The sequence below is a fragment of the Phalacrocorax aristotelis genome, chromosome 7, assembly GCF_949628215.1.
Source record: "Phalacrocorax aristotelis chromosome 7, bGulAri2.1, whole genome shotgun sequence".
NCBI classification, from domain to species: Eukaryota; Metazoa; Chordata; class Aves; order Suliformes; family Phalacrocoracidae; genus Phalacrocorax; species Phalacrocorax aristotelis.
In genome coordinates this window covers 55,068,676-55,085,272 of record NC_134282.1, presented here as the reverse complement: position 1 = coordinate 55,085,272, position 16,597 = coordinate 55,068,676, and the positions used below count along the sequence as shown (strand labels likewise).

Genomic DNA, 16,597 nt, shown 5'->3' with positions numbered 1-16,597 from the left:
CTGAATCCCTCAGCCTAGAAATTTCACCTCTCTCGATACATGAGATAAAGAACACGAGGTACAAAAGAGCAGTTATGCGAACCACCCTCACCTTGCATTTCTGAAACAGTTCTTTGCAGGGGGTTTTGTTCGGCCTGTAAGCGTCATAGAAGCTGCATTATCCTTCAGCTGGGAGTTCAGGCCATCGGGAGAGCAGCTCTAAACGGTACTAACGTGCTCTCCAAAACATGCTGTAAAATCCCCGCCTGAAGGGCCATGCCTCGATTCTACAGACAGTTAGGTTTTATTGGTATCGTAACTACATTTTACTGCTTTAATGTTGCACTCGTCATCAAAGAGAAAATACGGTCTGCCTTACTAAAACTCACTGCTTTCTGCCACTGTCCTTTCCAAGGATGTCTCCTTCTCTGCCCTGTATTTCCTCATTCTGGTCTTTTTTCTGTAGCAAATAGCAGTTCCCAGCTCTGTGGGTTTTACTCCCACCCTTTTCACCTTCTCATCTACTAAAATACTAGTCATTAAATGCTGCTGGCCCCAAAGTGTCACTTAATGTTGATAGTCTAATTGGATTGATTGGAGTCAGGTTGATTCAGCATTCTCTGTCCCTGTTTCAGGCTGCTTCTTGCCCTTAGGCAAATGCCAGAGCAACAGCTACACTTGATTTACATTCCAAAGGGATTTTTGCAGCTGTATTAAAAAAAAAAAAAGCCAACCCTCTTTACATACGAAAGCATAGTCTTCTAGAAAATCCAGTGGTGGTGTGAAGTGTAAAGTGCACCGTGGGTGCAGGGAATGGGGCAAGTAGAGCAGATGTTTGACATGTACCTTCTCCCTCAATTTTGCAGTGGTTATGGCAGGTTCAGGAGGACCAAAAGGCCACCCAGCTCAAAGGCTCCGGCTTCATCCGGCTGCAGCGCAGCATCGTACAGTGTGAGTGCCACGCAGGGAGCTGCTGCAAAGCTGGGGATTATGGCACCGCCGAAACCCAAAACCAGACACTTCCTTCAGCCTTCGTATTCAATATTGTAACTAGGAAAATGTAAATACTGTATAAAAGCAAGCCCTGAAGCTGTAATTGTTTATTAAATTTGTTTCATTTGCTAAACCTTCTGAGACTTGTACATTTGACAAGTAAAAAACTCACATTAAATAAATGTGTTTTAAACTCATAAGTTTATTTGGGCCTTTCTATAAACAGAGTTCTGACTAGTTCTAGAAACCCTACTGTTGTAGTGAGAATAACCCCTGGAAGCCTGCTTCCCAGCTACCTCGGGGACACGCTTGAGAGCACACATCAAAAGCAGTTATGGAACTGCGCATCCCGCAGCTGTGGTCGCCTCTCTTCTCCCTTGCTAGTTGCGTAAGTACTTCAGAGCTCGACGGCTGAGCTGCTCTTCTGAAAATGTAAGTCTCGGGATGCTCACCTGAGACCGAAAATAGAACCGTCGATTGTAAGTTCCCTGTGTTAGTCCCCAGATACCGGGGCTGGAGAGGCTCCTGGAGCACCGGCGCCCAGCCAGGGCCAAGCCTTTGCTTGCTTGACTGGAGCAGAGGGTTCTGTCAGCTATTTCTGTGCAACGAGCCTGCAAGGGCTGGTCTTGTGTGTTTTGTAACCCATCCTGTGAGCCTTCAGGCCCTTAAAAACATTCATAGAATGGTTGGAAGGGACCTTTAGAGCCCATCCAGCCCAACCCCCTGCAGTGAGCAGGGACATCTTCAACTAGACCAGGTGGCTCAGAGCCCCGTCCAGCCTGACCTTGGATGTTTCCAGGGATGGGGCATCTACCGTCTCTCTGGGCAACCTGGGCCAGGGTTTTACCACCCTCGTTGTGAAAAATTTCTTCCTTATATCCGGTCTAAATCTCCCCTCCTTTAGTTTAAAGCCCTCCCCCCTTGTCCTGTCACAGCAGGCGTTGCTAAAGAGGTCGCCCCCATCCTTCCTACAGCCCCCCTTTAAGCACAGGAAGGCCACAATAAGGTCTCCCCGCAGCTTCTCTTCCCCGGGCTGCACAACCCCAGCTCTCCCAGCCCGGCCTCGCAGCAGGGGGGCTCCAGCCCTCGGAGCATTTCTGTGCCCCCTCTGGCCCCACTCCCACAGCCCCGTGTCTGTCCCGTGCTGAGGAGCCCCGAGCTGGAGGCGGCGCTGCAGGGGGGTCTCACAGAGCGGGGCAGGGGGGCAGCACCCCCTCCCTCGCCCCGCTGCCCGCGCTGCCGGGGATGCAGCCTGGGGCACGGTTGGGGGTCGGGGCTGCGAGCGCACATGGCCACCTCGTGTCCAGCTTTTCACCCCCAGCACCCCCGAGTCCTTCTCAGCAGCGCTGCTCTCCATCTCCCAGCCTGTGCGGATACCGGGGGTGGCCCCGGCCCAGGGACAGGACCTTGCCCTTGGCCGTGTTGAACCCCATGGGCTCTCCCAGGCCCCCTCTCCAGCGTGTCCCGGTCCCTGTGGATGACGCCCCGTCCCTCTGGCGCGTCGCCTGCCCCGCTCAGCGTGCCGTCACCTGCGAACGCGCCGAGGGTGCGCTCGGTCGTTGGTGAAAGCGTTACACAGCCCGGTCCCCGCACGGGCCCGCGGGCCGCCGCTCGGTCGCGCCTGCTCCCCCAGCACGCCAAGGTGCTGAGCGCGGCCACATCCCTCCTCTCGGCCGCCACCGCGACTTCGATCCCCCGCAGAGCGGCCCCGGCAAGGCTGGGGACGCGGGCTCCGGGGTTCCGACGCGGCTGCGGCAGCTCCTGGGCAGCGGGAGCGGCCGGGCCGGTCCCTCGCCGGGGGAGCCGGGCCGCCGGCGGGAAGGCGCTGTGGGCGGGAGCCCGCCCCTCGCCGGAGCGGGAAGCGGCCGCTCCGCCCCCGCCGCCCGCCCGCCGCTCCGCCCGCCATGGCGCTCTCGCACGCCGGTACGGAGGAGCCTGAGGAGCCCTCGCCGCGCACCCGGCAGCGGATGCAGGTCTGGGGGCCGCCGTCAGGGCCGGGGCCGGGGCCGGGGGGACCCGGGGCTGTGAGGAGTGGGGCTGGGGGAGAGCCGTGAGGAGCGGAGCGGGGCTTTGGGGGGAGCCGGGGCCGTGAGGAGCGGGGCTTTGGGGGGAGCCGGGGCCGTGAGGAGCGGGGCCGGGGCCGTGGGGAGCGGGGCGGGAGGGCGGGTGTGAGGCGGGAGCGGCCGCGGGCTGCGGACCCCCGCCGAGCTCCCCGTTCCGCTCCGCAGGAGTCCACCCCGCCGGGGACGGCCGAGCTGCAGCCCAGCCCGGAGCAGGCCGGGCGGCGAGCCGCCTCGGCGCGGCAGCTGCGGGTGCTGCTCACGCCGCTGGCCGTGGCGGGCCGGCGGCTGCCCCAGAAGCGGCTGCTGCGCGCCTACGGCGGCGGGGCGGGCAGGGCCGCGGCCGGCAAGAGGCTCTGCCTGGAGCCCCCCCCGGCCCGCGCCGGCCCGCCGGAGCCCGCCTCGCCCCCCGCCGCCCCCGCCGCGGGCACCGGCCCGGGGGGCGCCTGGGATGCGGAGAGCGACGGGAGCGACGCGGGAGAGGCTCCTCCGGTGAGTGCGTGAGCGCCCTGCGGGGCCGCCTGCGGGCACGGCGGGGCCGCCGGGGGAGCGGGGCGGGGCGGGGCGGGGCGTGAGAGGGTGCGGGTCCCGCCGGTCTCGGGGCGCGCGGCTGTAATGTTTATAACGGTAAAGGTTTGTTTATAAAAAAAGTAAAGGTTTGCTTGTTATGTTTATAAAAAAGTAAAGGTTTGTTATGTTTATAAAAGTAAAGCTTGTAAATATTCTTCCTCTTTATGTCACCTTCTTTTCTCTTTCTAACCTCTCAGTGTAAAACTTCATTTCACCCTCTGAGAAGGTCTAAGGGATGAAAAAACTGCTCTCGCTGTCGGTCAGCGTATATAAAACCCGGCAGCAAAAGCACCGGTGTGTCCTTGTGCTGTCAATAACGGTCTTCCAGGTGTTTTCACAGACAGACACAGTCATAAGATATGGTAGTTTTGTCAATGTTCATTTACATTTAAATCATCGTTTCAACTGGCCAAGTCCTCCTCCTCCTCTATAAAACACAAAAATGATCAAAGACTGTATTCCATTTATGCGCGGTGCTTGCCGTACAGTTGTTCATTGAGTCACTTCAGTATTATTTTCATTCTGTCAAGATTTTGGTGAGTGGTCCTTTTTGTAGAATTAATGTTAAGACTAAGTCTTGTTGTGCAAGCTGGTATCTATCCGGACAAGTTTTGGTGTTGGTATGGGACCACCACAGTTTGCGTGTTTTTTTGTATGATTGTATGGGGTTTTGTTTGTTTACAAATATATCAAATCACTTATAATTTAGACAATCAATTTAGAGGCTCACTTCGCAGAAGCCTGGGACATCTCTCACACGCCATGTAACTGTACAGTGAAGAGTAATTGGCTTTTCTTTTTGTAGGATGAATACTCACAGTTATCAGCTTATGAAAGGAAAAGACTAAAGAACATCACGGAAAATGCTAAATTCTTTGCTGCTTTAAAGCTGCATGAGGTTTGTATACGTTCTCAGTAGCATCAAAGCGTAACAGTTGTACTGTCATCCCTCTCGTCGTGAATCCCTTCCCCGGCAGTGGCAGGTGTGCGGGGAAAGCCACGAAAACATCCTGAGACATTGGGACTGCCCTGACTGGATTAAAAAATAGGGGTTTGTGCCGCTGGTTAGCTTTTTCCGAAGGAGGAGAGTCATTGGTTAAACTTAAGAAAAGAGCAGAAAGCAAAGCTCCGCTCTAGGGTGCCCCGTACCAGCAGCACCGAGCCGCGCTAGCGCATGCGGGCCCAGCAGCACCAGATGAGGCGACCCTTGGGTGAGACGCCGTCCCGAAGGCGCTTGCGCGTGGCAGTGTGGGCGGCGCGAGCGGCGTCCTGCTCGCTTGTGTACCGCGCACTCCCAGCCCGCCCTGCGTGCTGCGCTCCCCGTGCAGGGCGCTGAGCTCTCGCCTCTTGGATGCAGCGTACGCAGTTAGCCCCTGTTACCCAGCCAAAAGGCCGCGGGGCCTGGAGGGCGCCAGGTGGCAGGTGTCGGGCTGTCAGGGCGGTTCAGCTCACCGCTCCAGGCTTGGGAGGCTCTTGGGAAGAGCCTGCAGGGCGTGTGCTGCTGCGTACTGACCCGTGTCGTATCTAGACTGGGTGGACAGAAGCGCGCTGTAATTCTTCTGACGTTGGAGAAGTTGTCTAAAAGGTTACGGCGGTGGGATTTCAAATGCTATCCCATGAGTAGATCCAAATCTTTACTCTTCTTTCCGCACCCGTTCATTGTCTTACATTATTTCTTTTTATTTGTAATCCATAATATATCCCTTTCCTGGCAGCAGCGAGTGAATTACCTCCTTGAATGGCTGCGTGCTTGCTTGCTCATCGTACCGGGCTGCAAGACATGGTTGGGCCTGCCTACTAGGCAGCAAGACTCCTTACCACCGAGACTGAAACTAGAGTATAAAATAAGTCCTTTTCTTCCAGCTCTCCTCAGAGAGGTCAGCAAAGGCTGGGCAGTCAGGCTGTAATCACAGCGCTGACTGCAGAGTAGCGGACGGCCAAAAGGAGCTACAGCCACCTCGGTTACCGCTAGCGCTGGCCAGTGTGGGCTGCCAAACCCAAGATGCAGGGGAAATCTTTTCATGCCAGGGTTGATGCCGCTTTGGCTAGAGCAGTAGTGGTGAGCTGGACACGTCTGTGGTTTTCTGGAGTCCGAATGAGCTAAATGCCTGTCTTCCAAACGTAATGGAGGCCTCTGTGGTTACCGGTTCCACTGTAAATATCTCTCTGTGGCTGGTTCAGGGTATCTGCTTTGTTCTGTGAAGAGGAGGGCTCTAGAGCATCCAGACTGTGCTGTGCTCCTGCGCGCAGAAATCGGGGATTCTTGCTGGTACATGGAAGCAAAACATACAGTGCAGCTCGATGCTTAAAAATCCCTTTTTATTATTGTTATAAATAATTCCAGTATAGTTTATCGCAGCCTTTAGAGAATTGCATTTTATACAGGTTGATCTTTTATGCTTCTTGTATATGTTTTTAATATATTTTTTTCTCTTTAAGTCAGCTGCAAGACTTCACCAAATTGCAACTAAAAGACAATCTCATGTCACCAAAAGGTAAAATAGCTGTATATGAGATTTGTATCACTGTTCCTTCATTGTGTGTTAGATGTTTCAGCCCTTTGTCTGCACACACCTGATGCTGCAAAGAGGCAGAGCGAGTGAGGAGTCTCCCTATAAAGCTAAATCTGAACAACTGATTGTCTTCAGCTGTATAAATTCATGAACAGAGAGCTCCTCTAGGCTCCTCTCCTCTCCATCCTTTGGAAAGAAAATGACAGTATGAATATCCCTTTCGTCAAATTGCAGAGTTTGTTCTTTTTGTGATACTTGTATTAAGGTATTTCAAGTGCGTGTCTCTCTGCTCATATTTGGGCATGATGGGTAAAGAAGGAAATGTTAAATGGTGAAAACAAATGATGGGAAGAGGCATGGGAAAGAAAGGCGGGGGAGAACTAGGGGCAAGGGATAGGGTAACCAGTTAGGGTAGAAGAAAAGACATGTGGCGGTGCCAGAACAGTGCCAGGCAAAGCAGAAGAATGAGCTTAAGTGCAGATAAAGAATAAGATACCTAATGAAAGAACGTGGAAAGAGATGACTAGATCCACGAGTGGAAGGACGAGTTACAAGCGGGAGGGCTGGGAAGAGAGGCGGCAACGGCAGGATGTATTGCAAGCGAAACAAAAATGCAGCACCTGTATATGCATTGTGAAGCGCTCTTTTTGTGGCTCGCTGCTGTCGCTGAAGGAAGAAGTATCCCAGCCCTCCTAAAGCGAACCAGAACGAGGTGGGCTGTAAGTCTGGGCCAGGGTGCTAGCGCTATACGTCTGAGCCTGCTCTGTAGTCTTGTACTTAAATGCAGAGGACTTGCACTATTTAACTGTGTCCGAAATTTTGAAATGTTTTAATTGTTCTAGAGCTAAGCCTAAAAAAGCAGAAGATGAAACCGTTCGACGAAGATCCATGCGCTTACAAAGAGTAGAGCCGTCGGGAATTCCGATGCTGGAGATGCCTGCCCAGCCAGGAGCAGAGGAACAAGTAAGACGGGGAAGGGTAGAGGAGATGTGTGTGTGTGTATGCGTAAAAGTTTTATAAAAACGGTGCTGGTGAAATTGACCGATAATACTTGTCATCGCTGAGCTTATTGTAAAAACCTTTGGATGATTGGGAAGGTGCCTTATACAGTGGCAATAATAAAAGGTAGATCCTTTCACCCTCGAGCATCTTGAATAGCAGGCTTCCCATGTCCTCCCTGAACGTTAGTCAATATTCTGTGACTCGAGTTGCTTAAACAGTGCAGTTTTGGATGATTGGAAGGGTCCTGAGGTAAAACGTTACGCGTTTTTCAACAGTCTGTATTTTCGAGCAGCTTTAAATTCAGTTTTATGACTCTGTTTTAATGTTATTTCACTGTAACTTTTGATCTGGTTTATTTTCCTTTGAATATTTACTACCTTTTTGAAGTAGTTATATAGCGACAACTAAGAAGTCTGTTGCTCTGAGAGATGGGAATTTAGATCTTCCATGGTGTGGTAGAATAAAGGTAAATCTCTGTAACACAGTTCTTGAAGGTCAACCTTGTTGGAGTATCAGAAAGGAGAGCAAGAAACATAGGGTAGCTATTTGTCCTTGCTGTTGTGTTCAGCAAAGTTCTGTCCATCTTTTCAGTAAGATTTTCATAAAAACTTCTTTCAGTGTCTGTGTCTTGCATTATCATTGATGTGTTCTCAGAATCTCTGGTGTGTGGAACGTAACCATTCACCCTGTTTGTAACTGTAGTTGGTTTGAGTTACAAAAATTGCTAATGTCGTTCCAGCCTGAGGTTCCAGCCGGACCTTTGCCAATGGTTCCAGAAGATCAGACGGGGAACAGTAAATTGACAGAGGACTTACTGGCTACGTGGATGAGGATAAGTGAGGTATTATTGGTTACAATTAGTTATTTTTGGGAAACGTAATTCAGCTTGGGTTCTAATTCTGGTAAATATTTCCTTTCTACTTGTAGATCAAAGCTAATGGTACTGAAAAGCGCACGTGTGACATAAAAAGGTAATCTGAAGACAGCCGCTAAAAACTGGCTGTTTTCTTTTTCTCCTTCTTTCTCTCTTGAATAGCTAACGTTTTAATGATGTTGTCTAGATACCAAGACAGCCTGAACAGCATGGTCCTCAGTGAAGATAATATTAAAAAGGTTGTGAAATATCGAGTGGCTTCTATGGCTATCCATCCTTCGGAAAGCATCATCTTGGTGGCAGCTGGAGACAAGTCCGGGCAGATCGGTCTCTGGAACGTGGTGAGTTCTTCATGGGCTTTTCACCTGGCACAGCTGTTTGTTGCAGGATGGACACGGATGGGGCACAACCACAGCGTCATTTTACCAGGCTCGCGATGGTATTTTAGACTTTCCCCGTTCTTATGGATAACACCAGGGTGTCTGTTAGATGGAGGATCGCCAGGATTGCTTGAATCATAGTCACAGGATGTCCTGAGTTGGGAGGGACCCGCAAGGATCGTTGAGTCCAGCTCCTGTCCTGCACCGGACAGCCCCAAAATCTTGGCAAACATCTATTTTATAACTGCAGTGCAGTTCACTTAGTTGACTATTCCTGAGCTCGTATCTGAGCTCACAGTGCTCTAACGAACCGCCTGAAAAGCATTAACATGTTTAAAGCGATTTCACTTTTCAGAGCTTCAAAATGTACTGTGTTTTTCTGTGGTTCATAACTGTCAATGGACTTTTGAACCACAAATTCTTCCTATCATCTGGTTTAGTTATAACACATTCTTTAAAGTTAACTTATGTTTGAAAAACAGGTTCATAGAAATCCCTCTATTTTACATTCACAGGAGCTGTTAAATTAAAATAAACTAATTACAGGCCTTAAAATATGGGAATTCAGAATGGGACATGAGCAGAATGTAGGCAGCTCCAGCCACAGTGGAGATCTCAAGGCCCTTATCTCAAACTGGAGATGTCTGTTCTCTGAAGACGATCCAGTTCCCTATGGTAAGATAGGCCAGACGCAGGAGCCGCGTCTCTGCGCGGCCGGGACTGAACATCTCACTGCAGCTTATGTCTGAGCCTGGCTGGGGTCTAGAAGTGAAGCCCACCCCTGCATGGATGGTCTGAGGAGTTTGATCCAGCAGGTGTTCTCAAAGCCAGCCTAATAAATGCCAGCTAGGTGCGTTCCCTACAAAATTCTTCAGGTGTTATTTCCTTCTAAAATGGTACACGAACAGCAGTCATTCCTAGCCTAGCAGCAGGACTACCCTGGCTGGTCCTTGGCAAGCCCAGGTTTAATGGGAGGAAAGGTTGCACTGGTAATTTGGGGGGGGGCTAGAGCAGAAGAAAATGGGTTGCTAGCTCAAATGGTATTATCAGTGAGGGTTAAAATTGCAATTCACAGTTGAGAGATTCAGGATCTAATTACAGTACCCTTGTAGCAATACCACAGCTAGGTTTTGGACAGTGAGGGGAATGCTCAAGTAGTTGAATTTTGAGTTTGTACAAATTTTGGATAGCTGCAGTGAGACTGTTTTCCCAGACGGCAGGGGTGAAATGGCTATGCCAATATGTACGCTGGCACGTATTTACATACGTTGTCTGAAAAATGGCTTAGTGTTTGGTGCTCTGAAAACTTTTGAGGGCTTTGCAGATACTGAGTTGCCTTAATTACTCCTGCAGCAAGAATCCTTATTCACACCCTTGACTTACCCCTTCGTAGCCTCCCCCCGCACCCTCCGCTTTGATCCCACGTCACCCAAACCAGCTGCTCGAAGTTCGCACACATGCAGATTTTCTTCTCGTTTTTCGCAATGCCCTTAACCTCTCAAGTTTCTCTTGAGTCATTTCTGCTTTGACAGCTTCAGGAAACTGATCAACTTCAGCTCTTATTCAATTACAAAGAAGTTTAAAATGCTCTGTAAAATTTAGAAAGCTCTGACTGTGCAGCTGCCGTTACTGCTTGTCGACGCCTGTGATCTGGTGCCGGGGAGGCGGAGGCCTCCGAGTGCTGCAGCCTCTCTTCGTGGCCTTGCAGAGACATTTCAGTAGAAGCCTAAAATTGTTAACGCTGCTCTTTTCCCTTTTGCTCTCCCTTTTTTTCTTTTCCTGAAGTGAGTTGGACTTGACCACGTTTGGGAGCAGAGTAATCTTTGTGGAATGAGCCGGTACTTGTTCCAAAATGATCCGTTAATTTTCTTTTAAAATAGCAGAGCTCGAATGATGCCAAAATTAGAAGAGAAGATACAGGGGATTGTGTGTTACGTTCAGTTTGGGTCACTATGATTTAGCTTGAGTTCTGAGTAACCTAATGTGTATGTATTTTGATGTAAATGGCACAGGCTTGGTCCTCAGCAAGGTGTTCAGCTGTGGTAACTGAGAAACCAATTCTGTCAGTAAAAAAGAGCCGGGTGTCCATGTCCAGGTCAGTGTTGATGACTGCAGTGACAGAAGAGCACTTAAATTACAGCAGGGAATTGCAGCTTCTCCCAATTAGGAAACAGAATTCTGAAACTGAGAGTAAATTCTGAGTGCTCTTTTGAGCTAAATTACTTGTATAGTGGTGAAAAGGGCAGTGGGAGGGAGGCCGTAGCCGGCAGCGCTGTGTTGAGTGGTCGTGTGAGGGCAGCTCTCCCTCCCGTGCAGAGGGGAAGCTCCCTTGGTTCCAGTAAGGCGTTAGCCTGGGCACACCGTGCCCCGGAGCAGTCGTGCTGCCTGTGATCTGTGCCGATGTCTCCCCTCATCAAGGTCCCTGCTGCCTCCTCTGTACAGTTATCCAGAGCAGACTGAGAACATGTGAAAAACAGAGGCTTTACTAGGGAAGCTGCAGTACTTAACAGAAATAACTACAGTGATTGGCATCTGTGTCCATGAACCTCAATTGTTTTTCAGAACTGTAAGTCTGAAGAAGGAGCACAGGTCTTTGTTGCACACAACTATGTGGTCAGCTGCATGCACTTTTCTCCATTTAATCCTGCTCACTTGCTGTCTCTAAGCAATGACACGCTGCGATGTGGAGATGTTACCAGAGCCGTCTTTGATGAGGTGAGTGCTCCCCTGGTTGTGCTGCAGACTCCTGGGAAGTCCTCGGTATGCACTGCTGTGGCATTCTAGTCTCGTTGTACCCAGGTTGTTGTTTTTTGGTTCTTTTGTGAACAAGAAGGTCCCAGATTCCATTTCCACAGGGACACGTGAAGTAGCCTTTAATTAACATCATAAAAATATGGAGATGCTTCCTACTCAAGAAAGCATAGTAACAGCTTGGGTACTGCCGGTTCCCTTCCTGCAGAGACGGTTGCAATTACTGCATTTAATTTCATGTCTCTGTACTTAAGCAATAGGTGCCTCTTTTCAAAAGCATTACCTTTTAATGATGGTAGATGAGAGTGATTTAAAGCACTAAATCTTACAAAAAACCCCCACCCAAATAGGCATCATAAAACAACACAATGCATGAGTTGATTTTGCTGTTCTCAGGCTTCAAGTGAGCAAAATGCTGTGACTCTCCATGGCGAGCCTGGCAGATTAACTGAGGAGCTTCACGATGCTTGCTTTGTTTGCTTGTTGTTTGACAGATACAGCTGCATCGATCAGCTCTCCAACACTGGAAAATACAACAAGCTACGACAGTTTAAAGCTTTTTTTCCCTCCAGCCCTTACAGGCGCTGTGATTTTGGTGGGGTTGCAGGCAGGCCCGCTGCTTGGGAAGTGTCTGCAACTGGCGGGTCAGGAGGCCAGGAAGGTCCAGGGCGGCTCTTTGAGACAAATGCTTGCAAGAATGTGTCTTTAGAGGTCGGGGGGAAGAGAAGTGCCTTTCTCTTGCTCCATTTACCTTGTCCCAGCTTGCACAGCCTTGCGATACCTCTAGGAGTGCTGGAAAGAATACAGCTGCTAACGGGGAGAGCCCGCGCACCTAGAGCGCGCCGAAACATGGAGGTTTTCCTGCAGCGTTATAATACCTGTGGCTAATTGCTGCTTTGAGAGGAAACTTCCATGGGATAAGATGGCTTGACATCCTGACTGACCTCCCAAATTATAGGAAGCGAAATTCACATTTGTGCACCCAATTAAGGGTTTCTGCAGCACTGGAGAAAGGAACGGTGTCGTTAATCCTCGCTCGGTGCGCACTCGGGGATGGTGGCCATTTGATTGCTGGAACATGGAGGTGATGGTGTCCTGTAAGAGTGCTAGCAGAGAACGCAGAGCGTGTTTGTTTTGGATGGTTAATTATCTCCTGTGTGGAAAGCATGCCAGTTTTACAGAAAGATTACTGCGGTGAATGGCTAAGGCTGGAGCTATCAAGTGAGGGAGTCTTCAGTAGTATTTTTAGTATATTAAAAGGGAAAGCATGAAATCTACAGCCCATAGAGTGTTTTGGGTATTATGAATAACTGTATTTCACTGAATTGTTTCAGTGACGTTTGACCTTTTCTATGCTCAGGTATGCAGAAGTGAAGGAAACCTATCTTGCTTTGACTTCTTGGAAGATAATGCCTCCACTGCAATAGTCGGATACTGGGATGGCGACGTTGCCGTTGTGGACAGACGGACGCCAGGAGCGTCTTTAGAGCTTTCTGCAGACATCGGCTTCAGAAGAACGAGGACAGTCCATGTTCACCCAGTGAATAAACAGTATTTCGTTGCTGCTGGCTCAGTGTATGTAGCTCAAAATGAACCGCAGTTGTGTGTTTTCAGTGCTCTCTCTGCGCTGGTGCCTGAAGTCAGCTGTAAACAGCACGCAGGGAGGGCAGGAGCAGCTGCTGCTGAGGCAGGCAGACTGTCAGCCTCAGTGGATAGTCAAAGCTTTCGTGTCTTTTTAGAAAACAGTTTTTTAGTTCTTAGTAGGATTTAAAATGTGGTACATGCTTGACTTTCCCTCACCTTTTGGTAGAGGGTCCAAAATGGTCTTCTGAGTCACTGTGGTTTTTGACAGATGACAGTGTAGAGGGGTTTTACTGCGCTGCTGGTTTGGGCTGGTTTCGGTCCTCTCAAAATCCTTTGGAGCCACGGGCTGTTTGAGTGAATGCGCACTGCTGGAGTAGGGGTCTAAATGCAGCTCACCAACTCTTGAGTGTTTTTTGATGAATGGAGAATAATGATTTAACTGTCGCCTTGTAAAGCGTTCTGTGTGATATGTGTTGCAGGGATGTTTGTATTTTTGATGTTCGATACCTGAAGGCTAAGGGGAACAAGCCTGTGAGCTCTCTTAAAGGACACACAAAAAGTGTTGCTTCTGCATATTTCTCACCTGTAACTGGGAACAGAGTAGTGACGGTGTGCGCTGATGATAAGCTGAGGTAAGACCACATGGGAAGGAATGATCTTTCTGGAAAATGTCAACTGGTGGTGGTGGTTGGTGTTGTTGTTGTTCTTTCCTATCTGCATAATCCATCATCGAGAGCTTTTCGTCATTACCCCTTTTTAAAATTAGATTTACTTGCATTGTACATTGGCTTTTGTTACGTTGCATGATTTTTTGGGCTTTCCTGAAGAATATTTAATAGTGAAGAGTAAAGTATACAGGTGCTGGTAGTCGTTAAAAAACGAACGAAGGAACGACCTAAAACCTAGCACATGAATACAAACAAAATGCTTAGAAACCGAGTTTATTTTTAACTGCTCGTACTTAAAAGCATAATATCAGCTCTTTTGTAACTGATCTACCACTTGGTAATTTAAACTGCTGTGAGTTGTGTTGTATTAAATGTCTAGTTTTTCTTTCTACTTTGTAGTTTTGTGAACATAATTTCACAGAATCCCAGACTGGTGGGGGCTGGAAGGGCCCTCTGGAGCTCATCCCGTCCCACCCCCTGCGTGAGCAGGCACACCCAGAGCAGGGGCACAGGACCGCGTCCAGGCGGGGGGTGAATGTCTCCAGGGAAGGGACCCCACAGCCTCTCTGGGCAGCCTGTGCCCCTGCTCTGGCACCCGCACAGGGAAGGGGTTTGTCCTCACGTTCAGGGGGAACTTCCCATGTTCCAGCTTGTGCCCGTGGCCCCTTGGCCTGGCGTTGGGCACCACTGAAAAGAGCCCGGCCCCATCCCCCTGACACCCACCCTTCAGATATTTATAGGCATTGATGAGATCCCCCCTCAGCCTTCCCTTCTCCAGGCTGAACAAGCCCAGGTCTCTCAGCCTTTCCTCACAAGGGAGATGCTCCAGCCCCCCTGATCACCTTGGCAGCTCATAGATTTAGGTTGAAATAGATTTAGGGGATCTGTTCATGTAAATACCTGACTGCATCTGCATATTCACCATGTGCATGTTTAGAAATCCTAAACTGTATCAAGGAATAGCAGGTACAAAATGGGGGGCCCAGTTAAGGCCAGGTTGAAAATCAGGGCTCTACTCCACAGATTGCTTGTGTTTTTAAAAGATGGGGTAACTATGTCTGTTCTGAAAACAATTTGAATACGGTGCAGTTGTTACAGCATTATATGTTTTGTCTGGAATCTTTTTATTTTCTTCCCCTTCCATGTACACAGGAAAGAGTCCTTTAGTGTGAGCTCTGTGTTGCTGTAATGCTTGCTTTCCTGTGAGGTATTTGCTGTAGATAATTGAAGATTTGTTCTCCGTAGTAGGCTTGGTTATGGCAAGCGTAAGTCCTTGGCACTACCAGCAAGCGTCGGAGCGCAGACTGGACATGAGTAAACCTGAATATTTGTGCTCGACAGAATGGAGAAAACAGATAGAGGATCATTTATTCACTGCCTCCGCCAAAGGAAAAAGAAAGCAGCTTTTAACTCAGCAGCAAGCTGAACTTTTTGCCGTAGGGGGTTTGGCATCCTGAGGGTTTATCGGGGGTGAAGGAGAGCTGAGAACGGGAGATCTGCTGACGGTCTCTGTCGGTCGAGCTCACGCCTGCCTGAGGAAGCCCTGGCACTGGGAGCCGTTAGCGGTGGGATTTCGCTCTTGCCTGCGTTTCCCTTCTGCGACCTTCCCTGGGCAGCCTGTTTGTGCAGTGACCGGGTGGGCAGGACGCTGGGCTGGAGGAGCCTTCTGTTTGTCCCAGCAAGCCACTCTTGTTCTCTTCTTCTAAAGCTTTCGGAAAGGATGACCTTCAGCTCTAGCTAACCACAAATCCAATGAGAAAAGCGAGTGTAATAATGGCAGTAGGAACCTTGGTGCTTATACCTGAGCTGGATGTCCGCGTGCCGATCGTTACTCTATTCCGGACTCTTAGCGTGGTCTGGCCTGTGCCCACAAGGTGCTTTGAGGAAAGGGCTGCCTTTTTCTCACATGTGTACGTTTTATTAACGCGCTGTTTTGTGTGGCAGGGTCTACGACACCACCGCTTTGTCGCCGGCGGCCGCGGTTCTCAGTTCCGTCAGGTAAGCTGAGCGCGCTGGGGCGGAGGGCAGCACGCAGCGGCCGCTCGGCTCGGCGCGCTTGCGGCGTACGCGATGGGCGCGCAGAGGCGTCGCGGTGGGGTGTTCCCGGCCGGCCTCGGGCTCACGGGCGGCTGCGGAAGCGAGGGCAGCCCTCAGACCCTCCTAGCCTGAGAATTTCCCCCAGTCCTCACAGCGGCTTCTGTTCATAAAGCACAACCGGGGCGTAGCCTGCTGTGCGGCGGCGACGTCGGCAGGGAAGCTTTAGTGCGTACCTGGAACAGGCCGCTGCGTGGCTTTTGAAATGTGTTTTGTTTCACAATGCTTTTTCTTTGTGCTTTTTTTAAGAACCAAAGGTTACTTCTCAATGGTAAAGCACGTGTTTTTGGGTAGAGTCGCAAGGCTTGTAAAATGCCTTTGTGCTCCAGAAGGGCGAAGCTTTGTCAGGGTTGGTCTGCTGAGGAGCTGGGGCTGGATGAGTGGCTGGCTTGAAGATTCTTGATTTGCCATTTATCGAGAGGCTTGATGTGTTTTTGTCCTGTTTTTACCAAAACGTGACCATGAAGCATAACTACTTTGGCTAATAATCACATCAAAGTACCCTCTGTGTTATCTTCTCGCCCCGTTTCGTTTCCTTGTCCCATCCACCCGCCTCAGGACAGTGATCCGCTGCGTGGATCCGAGCAGCGCCATCCGGCCAGCGCGTGGAAGTGCTGACGGTTTAGAGGGCGAGGCAGACGGGTTTAAGCAAGTAGGACATAAATGACGATACTTAGAAATACTGGATGTTTATCTCTCTCTCTCTTCCCCCCCCCGCTTGTTTCTCTGAAGTCGTAACAATAACACGGGACGCTGGCTAACTAGGTTCAGAGCAATATGGGACCCTAAGCAGGAAGACTGCTTCGTGGTGGGCAGTATGGCACAACCGAGACAAATAGAAGTCTTCCAAGATACTGGAAAATTGTTGCACGCTTTTTATAACCTTGACTGCCTTGGCTCCGTGTGCTCCATTAACGTGGTTCATCCCAGTAAGAACATCTTAGTGGGTGGCAACTCCAGTGGCCGCCTTCATGTGTTCAAAGAATAGAAAAAGTGGCTCGGATACATTTTTCTTTTTCCTTTTGGCATTAAATTTGTTTAATCTGGATTAAGTTGTTGCTAAACTAACTGTATTTTCTCAGGACAGAAGTGTATTTTAAAAGCTTTAAAATAAATCCTCTAAACTACC

The 16,597-nt window shown here is 49.9% G+C and overlaps 2 protein-coding genes and 1 long non-coding RNA gene across 4 annotated transcripts in view; 2 read left to right on the top strand and 1 right to left on the bottom strand.

Moving 5' to 3' along the window:
* Positions 1-1,633, top strand: part of BLM (BLM RecQ like helicase) — a 21,549-nt gene extending 19,916 nt beyond the window's left edge. Inside the window, exon 21 of one of the 2 annotated variants that reach the window (XM_075100872.1) lies at positions 1,199-1,633. In XM_075100872.1, the coding sequence (XP_074956973.1) occupies positions 1,199-1,364 (166 nt within the window). In that variant the 3' untranslated portion in view covers positions 1,365-1,633. Of the gene's footprint in view, positions 1-845; positions 1,173-1,198 lie in introns of those variants that run through there. The other variant, XM_075100873.1, reaches the window with a different exon arrangement.
* The window catches only part of LOC142060550 (uncharacterized), a 6,919-nt gene extending 4,125 nt beyond the window's left edge, over positions 1-2,794 (bottom strand). Inside the window, exon 1 of the long non-coding RNA XR_012661796.1 lies at positions 2,502-2,794. This is a non-coding gene — a long non-coding RNA (uncharacterized LOC142060550). The remainder of the gene's footprint in view (positions 1-2,501) is intronic.
* Positions 2,353-16,597, top strand: WDR76 (WD repeat domain 76). Its single transcript, XM_075100882.1, has 13 exons — positions 2,353-2,945; positions 3,201-3,524; positions 4,408-4,500; positions 6,042-6,097; positions 6,958-7,078; positions 7,857-7,958; positions 8,045-8,088; positions 8,179-8,332; positions 10,934-11,086; positions 12,483-12,697; positions 13,186-13,338; positions 15,319-15,372; positions 16,201-16,597. Exons 1-13 carry the CDS (start codon positions 2,877-2,879, stop codon positions 16,454-16,456), a joined length of 1,794 nt encoding a protein of 597 aa, XP_074956983.1. The 5' UTR covers positions 2,353-2,876; the 3' UTR covers positions 16,457-16,597.

Excerpts from the sequence above, each read along its gene's own strand:
- WDR76 (XM_075100882.1), top strand. The coding sequence starts at position 2,877 with ATGGCGCTCTCGCACGCCGGTACGGAGGAGCCTGAGGAGCCCTCGCCG. Across the intron at positions 8,089-8,178 it reads CGCACGTGTGACATAAAAAG|ATACCAAGACAGCCTGAACA; the intron begins GTAATCTGAAGA and ends GATGTTGTCTAG. Across the intron at positions 11,087-12,482 it reads CCAGAGCCGTCTTTGATGAG|GTATGCAGAAGTGAAGGAAA; the intron begins GTGAGTGCTCCC and ends TTCTATGCTCAG.